This window comes from Chiroxiphia lanceolata, chromosome Z, assembly GCF_009829145.1.
Source record: "Chiroxiphia lanceolata isolate bChiLan1 chromosome Z, bChiLan1.pri, whole genome shotgun sequence".
In the NCBI taxonomy this organism is placed as follows: domain Eukaryota; kingdom Metazoa; phylum Chordata; class Aves; order Passeriformes; family Pipridae; genus Chiroxiphia; species Chiroxiphia lanceolata.
This window is the reverse complement of record NC_045671.1, coordinates 66,257,585-66,269,559: the sequence shown is the minus strand read 5'-3', so window position 1 is coordinate 66,269,559 and position 11,975 is coordinate 66,257,585. Positions and strand designations below refer to the sequence as shown.

At 49.1% G+C, this 11,975-nt stretch overlaps 1 protein-coding gene across 2 annotated transcripts in view; it reads left to right on the top strand.

The window, feature by feature from the left end:
• Positions 1-2,526: 2,526 nt before the first annotated feature.
• Positions 2,527-11,975, top strand: part of TDRD7 (tudor domain containing 7) — a 41,324-nt gene continuing 31,875 nt past the window's right edge. For both annotated transcript variants that reach the window (XM_032675965.1, XM_032675964.1), the window contains exons 1-3: positions 2,527-2,751; positions 9,805-9,946; positions 11,049-11,262. In XM_032675965.1, the coding sequence (XP_032531856.1) occupies positions 2,545-2,751; positions 9,805-9,946; positions 11,049-11,262 (563 nt within the window). In that variant the 5' untranslated portion in view covers positions 2,527-2,544. The remainder of the gene's footprint in view (positions 2,752-9,804; positions 9,947-11,048; positions 11,263-11,975) is intronic.

The following is an 11,975-nucleotide window of genomic DNA, read 5'->3' as shown; positions in this document are numbered from 1 at the left end:
CAGCCGCTGCTGCCATTGAGGGAGAGCATCGATGGTGCAGGTCCGTGGGCAGCAGTTTGTCACCTTGGTGTTCTGGGGAGTGGGGGACTCTGCTGTTGTGCCCTGAGCTGGAACATCTGGAGGAGAGTGAGATGGTGGCTGTGCTGGTGTTGCAGACGTTAGTTGGTGAGTGGTGAAGACGAGGTGTTTGAAGCACGTGAGTGTGATGAGTGTTGGGACTTGAGCCTGTGTGCAGCACCTGCTTGGAGAGCAGGGTTGTTCCTGCGTTGTGCGAGAGCTCCATCCGGGTCCGGTCCCCTGCTGTGGGGGGCAGTTCCTGTGGCAGGAGTTGCCCTGTGGTGAGTGAGGGCCTGCAAGCAGGACACCTGTGCAGGAGCACTTGTGCCTGGAGCTGCCTGGCATTCCATAGCTGGGTGCTCCTGGAACGCCCCCAGTGTGTGCAGGCCTGTGAGCTGAGGGGGCTGGGAGGGCTTTAGGTAGCGCTGGCCCCACTTGAACCACCCCCTGCACTGCCCAGGCTTCCCATGCAGGAGCCCCTGGCTTGTGGGTTTCTGCTCCCATTTTGTGCAAGGGAGCTGCCATTTTGTCAGTGTTGCAACTCCTGCTTCCTTGTACCAGGAAGTATTCAGATATCAAAACATTTTTATACAATGCATACAGTATACAGAGAGTTAGAAATCTGTGTATGAAGGAGTGTATCAGTATATATGTGTACATAGATATGTTGATGATTTGTGTTTCTAGAGGTGTATAAATTAAATAGACTGGTGAAATTATAGGCATAAGGTAGATGAAGCAGTCTTTCTAAAGAGCTAATGGAATGAATTCTTAGATGTGAAGGAAATGTAATGACACAAAAGTAAAAGGCAGGTTCATGCCTCCCACTTTGCGTGGCTGCAGAGAAAGCATTGAGGTGTTGTGGGAGCACCTAAGAAGTGTCACAGAGAACTGGGACGTGTGCGAGGGCTATGGACCACTGTGAGGTGGCCACCAGGCAGGCCTGGGCAAACGCCCTGTCCTGTGTCCAGAAGAGATCTCTCCCATGAGCCAGGCTGAGAAGGCTCCATGCCAGGGCAGAGCCCAATGGGATGGTCCTGCAGAGCGTATCACTGGGGCAGGCTGTGGGCATCCCATGGCCCTACCAGAAATGGGCAACACAGGCTGCAAAAACAGAAGGCCAGAACCAAATCCCAGTGTCAGAGGAACATGTGCCTGGGGACTTCTGTTGGGTTTTCTCTCTGAAGAGCATCAGTGGAATCAAGGCATTGTGCGCCTGTGGGTAAGAAATTGCATGGCCCGGGTGCATGTGTTTTCCGTGGTGGAGTTGACACGTGGGCATTGGTGCGGGGATGCAGGCGCAGATGAGGGACGAGCAACCATAGTGTCACCATGGGGTATGAGTGGAGGGGGTGCTGGGCGCCGAGGTGGGGGGTGGTGGGCCCTTGTCCCACTTACAGTGGAAGTTCTGGCCATGCAGGTAGTAAGGTGTCATCGAATCACAGTATATTCTGAATTGGAAGGGGCCCACACGAAGTCCCAGCTCCTGGCCCTGCACAGGACAGCCCAAAGAATCACATAATGTGCCTGAGGGCATTGTCCAGTTCTTGAACTCCAGCAGGTTTGGTGCTGTGACCACTTCCCTGGGGAGCTTGTTCCAGTGCCCAGCCATCTGCTGGGTGAAAAACTTTATCTTGATAGCCGATCTAAACCTCCTCTGACACAGCTTCAGACCTTTGGGTCCTGCCACTTGTCACCAGAGAGAAGAGAAGCCTGCCCCTCTGCTTCTCCTTGTGAGAAAGTTGTAGACTGTGATGAGGTCTCCCCTCAGTCTCCTCCAGGCTGAACAGACCAAGTGACCTCAACTGCTTATGTACCTTCCCCCTTCATGATCTTCCTGGCCCTCCTATGGACACTCTCTAGTAACTAAATATCTTTCTTACGTTTTGGTGCCCAAACTGCACACAATATTCAAGGTGAGGTCAGAGCAGAGTGGGACAATCCCCTCCCTTGACTGGCTGGCGATGCTTTGCCTGATGCCCCCCAGGACAGGGTTGTCCCTCCTGGCTGCCAGGGCACTGCTGACTCACATTCAACTTGCCATCGACCAGGAAGCCCAGGTCCCTTTCCACAGCACTGCTCTCCAGCATCTCGTTCCCCATACACGCAGCCAGGGTTACCGTGTCCCTCGTGCAATATCCAAGCACTTGCCTTCGGTGGGCCAGTTACTTATCAGACCCTGCCTGTCTTCTGGACATGGGGTCTGTCGTGGTGGTCTGGCAGAGCCAGCCCGTGCATGAGGGTTACTGTGCTCCTTCAGTAGTGTTTTTTGACAACGTCGTGTCCCGTGTGTTTCATACCACATGATGCTTGTCTGGCACAACCAGGGCCCTACAAGTCTACCCAGAAGTATCACAGTCTCCACTGAGCTGCTGAATCCTTGCTTGTTTAGGGAGGGAGATCGAATAGTAAAAGCTGCTAATTTCAGCCTCTGTGTGTAAAAATGCTTTTTTCTTTTTTTTCTTTTAGGGGTAGTTATAGGTGAAGATGCAGGAGCCAGAACTTGTTGTGAAAGCACTGCGAGCTGTTCTTCATGCCTTTAAAAATGGTGTACGTTTGTCAGAGCTTCAAAGTGAATACAGATCTCTGACCAATGAGTTGATTCCCTTCAGGCACCTAGGATATGACACACTGGAAGGCTACTTGGAGAGTATCCCAGGAGTGGTCAGAATGGAAGAGAACAAAATGGGAGAGGTAAGAATCAGTTACAGTTCAGAAATGGCTGTTGTGTTTGCAAAGTGTTCATGGTTCATAACTTTATCTCTTTTTATCCTGTGGATTTCTGAGAAAAATACCATAGTGTGCATATGGCGCTGGGAGAAGTGGAAGCTGTGACACAGATACCAAGTGCCCCTTATTTTCATGCCTGCACATTCCAACTGTGAAGCTGTGTATGCAGAAGATGTAAAGTTGCAGGGTATCTTCCTGGAGATGTGTGTTATGGCTGGAAAGATAGTTTATGTGACTTTAGAGCTCTCATCCCTCTCTCAGCATTTCTGACTCTGGAAGAGGTATTGATGATTTGTCCTGGGACCTTAAAGAAGGTTAACTTTTATGTGTGTGTGTAGCTTGACCATCTCTTCTGGGTGAGGTTTAGCATCATCTTTTTCCCACAGTGAAGCTGTTTTGAATGCTGTTGCTTATAAGCCTGACAGTGCTTGCTTTGGGCCTAGGACTTGTTTGTCGTGAGTTGCAGAGTGGCAGGACTGTACAGACATGTTGAGGTGAGGAAGAACCCATGCAAGCGAGGTGCCTTGGTGCAAGAGTTGCAATTCCTCAGCTTAGCAAGTGTGCAAGGGGCAAGGAGTCATCACACGGGTCAAGGAGAGAGTGGAACAGAGCTTAGCAGAGAATTAGTGTGGTGGGAAAGTTGTCCCTTATTCCTTGGCCTTGCTACACTAGCCTGTGTCTCTTGGTGGCTGCCACCTTGGAAGCAGCTTGCTAGGACCACAAACCTCCTTGTCCAATAGCGTGGGGTTCCTGGTTTTGAGTCAGAATGCATTCTCTTGGTAGTTGGTGTAGCTGCATAACATGTAAATGGTCTGTTGGAGTGGAGAGCTTGCAACCTCTCCCTCACTGGAGCCATATCTGGATTCCTGAAGTCTGTGTAGACTGGGGTAGAGCAGAAAGCTAGAAGATGTTTGGCACAATGTATGGCTGTCAGAGCAGGTCTGGAGAGACAGGACTTAAGGCTGAGCTTCCTTGTTTGCTCAGCTGAATCGGGATGGCATCTGAGAACTTGGAACTAAGTCTCCCTCATTACTGTGAAGAGTGTGGCAAGAGTCATCCTGGGTTTTGTAGTGATATCTGGAAATGTGGCTGTTTTTAAGCAACAGGTTCCCTTGCTGCATTTTTACAACTGTCAGAATTTGCCCATTTACGAGAGACAACCACGTTTGGGATTCTTTTTCACTTGTTCCAAGCCTGCATTGGCTGCAGCTACATCAGTAGCATGATTGCAAGTACCTCAGGTCTGGGAACATTTGTGATGCTGCAATTTAATGCTTCCTCGTGGTAGTTCTGGCACATAGCCATCTGTTTCTAACTAGGGCCTTGCAGAGTGTAATCTGGTATCCTCCCGTTCCCTTGAGAGCCTTGTTTATCCTCTAATACGATGTGTGCTGAGGCCTTGTGGACTCTTGGGTGGCACTAGAGGCAGTGACTTCTTTGCAGCAGCTGTAACAAGAGTGAAAAGTGACTTTAGGAGATGAAAAAGGAGAAAGTGACTAAACAGGGTTCTTTAAGTAGTTGAGGAGCACTCGCTTTGGTTCAGGAATGCCAGCTATGCTCTGCATGGCTGAAGCAGCTGAGAGGAATCATCCTGTGAATACCTGGGAGGCAGGAGAGGCACAAAGACTGATCCCACGGTCTGTTTGATGACCCTCCTGTTGCCACTGTCCATAGTGTCAGACATTAAGCAGAGAGTGGCAAGTGTGATTGTGCACTGGTTTTAGCTGGTAACTACTTGGGACTGTTCCTGCATGCTTTCCTGATACAGGACCTGGGCCATATGTCACTATGAGCTTTTGCTCTTTGTTCATATCTCTCCAGAGTACTTGAGCTCCATTATAGGCTGAGACCATATTTCAGAGTCCACACAAGCCTGCTGTGAGAGCAGGCAGTCAGTCAGCCTCTCTTCATGACTCTAGGAGTACTCTGATCTCTAAAATGTCTGTCAAGACTCTTGCCTCTTCCTTTAATCTGTTTGTGAACAATGGTGCAGGAAAGCAAAGGCATGCACATCGAGGGGTCTACTAGCAGCTGATGATCCTGACTGCAGGCTAGGACTTTCCTTACTGCTAGGGCAGTTGCCCAAAACATACCATAAAAATTGCATTCAACAAGGAATAGTATGAAGTAGGCAATAAATAATACAAATTGATCTCAGATTGTCACGTGATACATGCTGCTTAAAGTATTTGTGTGAGGTGAATATTGGCTAGGTAACTGATGCTGAACAGACTGCATCTGTTGGGAAGGCAATGATACAAATTGTCCCTTATTCCTCTTACTACTGAACACTAATTTAGCTGTCTTGAATGTAGGAAAGATGAAAGCTGACAGTTTTTATTTCGTGCAGTAGATATGTCTTCCAGTTTCCACACAAGATGAGAATTAAATTCAGCATACAGAAAATGCTGTGAGGGGACTCACATTGAAATACTGTGCACCTGCAACAGGTGATTGTATCATTTCAAGGAACCCGGCTTTGCTTTGCTTCATGTTCATTTACAAGAAGATTGTAGTTGCACCTTTCTGTAAGAAAACTTTGACTTCTGCTTGAATAACCACGCCCCTCCCAAAGGAGGAAGTCGAAGACTGCTTTTCTGTGCTCATCCACCCCATCTCTTTTTACATCTGAATTCATCCTAACTCAAACCATCATTTTTGCTAAACCTAAAATCACTGTGATGTGAAAACAAGGGAAGAAAATGCTGAAAATGACTTACAACATTAGTGACAGGAAAAACCTGAAATGTACCTGAAAGTAGATGTGAAAATGTGCATTTGTGAAACTATGATAAACTCTATGAACAAAAAAACTTTTATATTGAGACTTTGAGAGCAAGGTTCAAGGTGATCCATCCCACATTCATCCACTCCTGTGAGCTAGGAGGATGAGGAAAGCTCTCATACCCTTCTCTGGAAATGGGCAGATCTGGGCACCTCTCTGAAGTGCTGGTACATGACTGTCCACAGCCTGGGACACAACCAGGAGAGACTGGAAGCCTGCATGCTTTTCAGTGCTGTGATCTCATTGAGGGTCATGGAGAGGTGTTACAACAGCTCACACAGCTGACATGCTGCTGTGGATTGACACAGGCTGCTGAGGAATGATGGGCTGCAGGGGCAAGTAGGAGGGGTTTCTGTGAGCCCCTCCGAGTAAGGGAGCAGTGGGGATGCTGGGAGCTCTCCCTTGGGACAGATAATGAGACAGCAAGAGCTTATGGGTACTGGACAGAACAGTGTATGGGCAATGTGGTGGCTGTCTGTTACAAATGCCCTAATTGGGAAGAAGTGGTAGATAAAGCAGATGATGCCTTTTTCTGACACCTGGAAAAAGCCTGGCGTTTACAGGTCCTGATCCTCACGGAGGACTTGAGCCACTACCATAGCTGCTGTAGGGACAAGACATCCAGGCATAAGCAATCCGGGATGTTTCTGGAGTGTGCTGATGTCAACATCGTGACACAAGTGATGAATCAGTGAGGAGAGATGCTCTGCTGGACACAGTTCTTAGAAACAAGGAACAGCTGTTTGCAGATGTAAAGGCTGGGAACAGTCCTGTCTGCAGTGGCAAGATGACATTTGTGAGCCTCAAATGAGGGAAACAGAGCAAAAAGCAGGATCAAAAATGCAGGACTTTGGGAGAGCAGACTTTAGCCTGTTCAGGAATCCGCTTGGAAGACCCCTATGGAATACAATCCTGGGGAGAAGAGTGATCCAGGAGAGGTGGTAGACTTTCAAGGATTGCCTCCTCCAATTTCAAGAATGGTCCATTCCAACAACTGGGGGAAAAAAAGCAAAGGAGCCAGGAGCACTGACAAAACTGAACCATAAAAAGGAAGCATGCATGAGGTGGGAGCAGGCAAAAGCACACTGGGGGGAATATACAGATGCTGCCAAACAAACATGCATGGGCCTAAGAAAGACTGCATTTATTACTGACCATTTCAAGAACTTGAAGACCAAGACAGGGTGCTCCCAAAGCACTGACAATTCTGAGAGCATACTTCTGAAAAAAGTCCTTAAAATAGCTGGTTAAGTGTACAGGTAACAGGAGAAAATACAGGGACAACTGAAAATCTAGAAGAAAGAAGGTACAGCAAATGAAGAACTTCAGCCCTTTGCTGTCTTTCACTTCACTAAAGCTTTATCAAGTCCATGCTCAAGCCGTCGAGCACAGGTTGTTGCACAGATATCTCTGAAAGGGTGAAGAGTGAAGGATTTCAGGTTTACCTTTCAGAAAAATGAGTTATGACTCAGTCAGGAACAGTCAGCTGTATGACAAAGTCTTTCTCTTAAGCAAGGTTGCAGGAGGGACACATGGTGAAGAGGGAGCTCTTGACTTAAGTCTACCATTAAAGGCATGTGCACAAGTGGCAGAAGCAGAATTGAGTGAAGTGGAAAGGATGTAGAGGCACTGTGGAAATATGCAGGGATGGGCTGAGAAGAGTGGGAAAGAGCAGGGCAAGGAAGTCATAGTCTTCTTGGGAAAGGATTAGGATAGGGAATATTTGAACAAAGTGAACGTGCACAAGTCCATGGGTTTGTTGTGGTGCACCTGTGGGTGACAGTTATCTTCAAGGATAGTTTGTAGGAGATTTCTGAGAATTGAAAGGAATTTAACAGGAAGTGTGGGAAGAAGGAACTGCAGGCTGATCAGCCTGACCTTGAACTGTGGGAAAGTTACTGAGATGCTAATCTGGAAAGTTGTTCCAGGCATTTGAAAGAAAAGAATGCAAGTCAGTGTCAATCTGTGAATTGAAAACCATCTGTGACCAAATTAATACCCTTCCAAAATGAGAATACTTGCTGAATAGATGAGAGGAGAGCACTGGATGTGGTTTATCTGAATTTTAGTAAGGCTTTTAATAGTCTCTCCCATAACAGTGGCACAAAACCCATTGGGAGACCAGTTACCAATGGAACAGGAAGAACCCTATGAAGTTCAGGAGAGGGAAATGCCAAGTCCTGCACCTGGGGAAGAACAGCCCCATGTTCCTGTGTAGTTTTGGGGCTGACCAGCTGAAAAGTAGCTTGGCAGAGGAATTCCTGGGAATTCTGATGGACACAAAGTTCACAGTGAGCAGCAATGTGCCATTACAGCAAATGGCATGCTGGGATTCATTAGGGAGAGTGTTACCAGCACTCTGATGGGGGTGATTGTTCAAGTTGCAAGCTTCCCAAAACAAAGAGAGACATGGACACAGTGAAGGAAGTTCAGTAAATGGCTGTGAAGATTATGAAGGGACTGGAACAGCTTTGATGCAGGGCTCAGAGAGCTGTGACTGTTTGTGCTGGAGAAGAGAAAACTCGAGGGAATCTTATTCATATGTACTAATGTCAGTTGGAGGGAGTAAAAAAAACGTGGAGTCAGACTCAATCTCCAGTTCTCAGTGGTATTCAGTGAACAGACAAGAGACAACAGAAGTGGAGTAAAATACAAGTAATTCCTTTTAAACATTAAACCACCCACTTTTTTACAGTGAGACTGGCTAAACAGTGGAAGAAGTTGTCCAAAGTGGTTGAGAGTTTTCTGTCCTTGGAGATATTCCACCACCTGACTGAGTAACTAGGTCTAGTTGATGCTGCTCTGAGCAGAGATGCTATATGACATGGACTACAGAGATGTAGCCCTCAATTTTTCTATGATTCCTGGCTTTTAATCACTGCAGTGGTGTGGATGCTGGATTGCTGTTTGTATGGGTGTTGACTGCACAGCAGGTCTGATTTCTGAGCAGGAGCCCCTGGATAGGAGAGCTGTCCCTCAGAAGGAGAGGCCCTCCCTGCAGTGGCTCTGTGTTGAGCCAGCCCAGCACACATGGTGGGTGTGCAGTGGAGGAAGAAGAGGAGGGGAAGGATGAGCTGGAGTGTGGTGGTGGAGGCCGAGAGTGTTGCCTGGTTCCTAATGTTGTCATCCCTTGCCCATATTTCTCTGGGCTGTTTGGGTCTCCCTGGGAGACTGAGAGAGCCCTTGAAGAAGCTGTTGCTGTTTAGCAATCTCTTGGGGTTTTTTTGTCTTGGCACTCAGTTCCTGTGCTTTGGTTGCCCTGCCTTGCTTGTGAGAAAAGGTCCTTTCTAGAGCTGCTGTTGGCTAAACTTCAGAGGTGCAGGCCAAGTCCCTGAGTTTCTCCTGCCCTTCTCCTGTGCTGAGTTGTCAGCTCCGGTGTTTGTTGGGGGCATAGTTAGGAAGGTAGCAGTGCTGGCCCCTTGAGGGGCCTTTTCTCAGCTTCTGTCACCACCACAGACTGTGGCTGAGAACACAGACTTCAGTTTTTAACTTTTGGGGTGACTGCTTGTGTCCTTGTGGAGCCCTGGAGGAGTTCTCATCCTGCCTTTGCAGCAGTTGAGTGGCCCAAAACTTTGGGCTTGCATCTTCTTTGTGAAGCAAAGTGCACACGAGACATGTGGTTTGGGGGCTTGCCAAAGCCAGGTTCTGTATCCATTCAAGTGATGGCCTGTGGCAAGGGGATTCTGAGGCAAAAGGCCATTAAGTTGGGAGAGAGATAGCCGTGGGCTCGTCCAAGGCTGGGCTGTTTCTGGGGGCCAGTTCAGTGCCTGTGAGGTGATCTGTGCAGCCAGGATAGTTGTGCAGTTTCTTGGGTAAGCAGGGCAAAGACAGCCCAGCTCCACAGCGTCAGAGTGGTGCCAGAGCCTCTAGTGAGCCTTGGCAAGAGGAGCGTGAGCAGGCTGGAAGCTTGTGGCTTCCCAATGTTGTAAAGCAAGATTGTGGGCCTGTGGTATGGGAGTGAGAAACCAGGCTGTTTCTTGGAGGGGCTCAGCCCAATTTGGGAAGGTGATGGAGAGGCTCTGGCTGTCTGCTTTGCTGCTCTCTAAGGTTCACTGCAAAAAGAGAGGGAGGTCTTCAAGATCAGTGTCTGCCGAAGCCTTTCCTGAACTGCCTGCAGACCTGCATGACCCAGCAGGTACAGGCTTGGAAGTGGATGCAAGTCATTATGAGGGCTGTGGATGAGCTTGGACCTCACTGACTGCTTTTCCCTGTCCCCTTTGTGCTCCAACAAGGTCGTTTGCCATGCTGTGAGTTGCAGTGAAACTGTGCGAGTTGCTCAACTGGTGGCCCGACAGAGGAGTTCCAAGAAGAAAACGGTCCGGCAGGTGAACTGTCAGATGAGGCTGAAGAACACATCTCCAGTCAGTTTATCAGGTAAGCCATGGGCCTGCCTTTATGAAAGAACTGTGCAGCTGCTGCAGCAAAAGTCTTGGCCAGGAGGGTGCATCACTAATGGCCATGAGCTGCATGGTCCTGGTGGAGCGTTCCTGGGAGGACGGAGTGCTGTTGACAAGGGTGCTTATGCTTGAAAGCCATGATCAGAGAGGAAGCCCTTCTCAAGCATGTATGTGAGATGCAAATGATCTTGAAAAAAAAAGTTCCTAGAGGACTCTTGGCTTCACTTTCATGTGTCCCTGCTTCTGTGAGAGGTGTGGTTGAGATGTGGGCAAGAAATGTGGCAACGAGCCTGCTCATTTTCTGAGGCCGGCTTTGGCCCATTATGGAGTGGCAGGGGTGAGCCATGCCCTCACAGTGAGAAGGAGTCTCTGCAGCATCATCTGTGGCTGTTTCAGCAGCTCCTGTTGCTGATGCCAGTGCACTAGTGCCACAAAAGTTCTGATGCCCATTGCCTACTCTTTTTACCTCTTACCTTTTGTGTAAGCTGTAGCAGTGTTTTCCCAAAGGTTGTGGGTCAGGTTTCCCTCACTGCTGTACTGTTGTGGGAGTGGGCCCAGGATCAGGCCCAGGCAAGACCCATCTGCTGGCAAGTTGGCAGCTTGGAGCAACAGTGGGTCTTTGTTTGTATTCTTCTCTTGTCTGTAATGAAGGATTTGCTGCTTCTTGCTCTCCTGCAACCATGCCAATAGTTCCCTCTGGTTGGGAAGCTGAACTGGTGACTCATACCCCAGTTAAACAACAGTAATTATAAAGGCACACTGGTTTACTCTCTTGCACAGCAATACCCCTGAGAAGTGTTTGAACCCTCCAGAATTGATGTGGCACAACCAGCACATAAACAGCAAAGCGACCAAGAGCTTGTTTATCCCAGTGTTGCCTGAAAGCCAGCATGGTGTGTTTCCCTGTGGGTGTTGTACTTGGTCACCTGTGATTTGTGGTGGGAGTTCTGGTGCCTGCAGGCCAGAGTAGAAAAGAAGAAACCCTTTGGACAGCAGTGCAGGAGGTGCCCAGAGAGGTGGAAATAGATTGGTTGGGTGGAGGAGAGTGCTGCTCATGGCTCCATCTGCAAACTCTTTAGGAAAGCCCAAAGGAACTTTGCGACAGCCCCGGTCTTTGAGTGTGCCAGAAGAAGGCAGCAAGAAGCCTGTTTCTCGCCTGCCCCGAGGAAGGGAAGTGGCGTCTGGAGCTGTGAAACCTGTTGTGGAGAGTGCTCGGTCTGCCTTGCCTTCAACTGCTGGGAGTGGATCACCTAAAGAAATCCCCATGCAGAGGCATGTCACTGTGGTAAACAGGTCAGTGTGTGCATGTGTGTGTGTGAGCAAGGTGAAAGGAAAGTGGGGGGGACCCTTGGATGCTGCCATGCCAGCAGTGTGTTTTGGGATCCAGTGGGAATCCGGGCTTCCACACTTGGAGATGCTGAAGTTTGAACATGGTTTGGTATCCCAGGAAGGAGATGGATGACCCTTTACCTTTCTGGATGCTGCCATAGCTGCCCAGTGCTCTTGGCCTGCTCCATCTTCTGGGGAGAAAGCTGGCCAAAGGTGTCCCAGGAAGGGAGTGCGGGGCTGTCGCAGCCTCCCAGGCTCAGGAGGGAGCTGTTGTGGCCAGTGTGACAGAAGGCAGGAGGAGGTTTGTGTGCAGGGGACAGGCGCTGGTGCGTGCTCAGGGTGATGGTTGTGTGTAGGTGGCTGGTGTTTGCCTCTTGCCTGAGCTCTGTGTTGCAGCGTGAGTGTTTGTGGCCCTTTTCAGTGTGCTGGGAGCCAGGAGGCGCCTGAGTGTGTTTGGGTGAAGTGAGCCGAGGGCTGGAGCTGCAGTTTTGCTGGGTTAGCAGTACATGCTGGTTTTCAGCCCGGTTTGAGCCTCCCTAATCCAGGTGGCTTAGGCAGCTGCTGTCCCATCATTTCTCTTTCTGTGTTGTTTTCGGCTGCTGTGGGCCATCAGCTGATGGTGGGGAGAAAGGCTTTGCTGTTCCCTCATTGTGGCTGTGCTAAGTCCACTGGAGCTG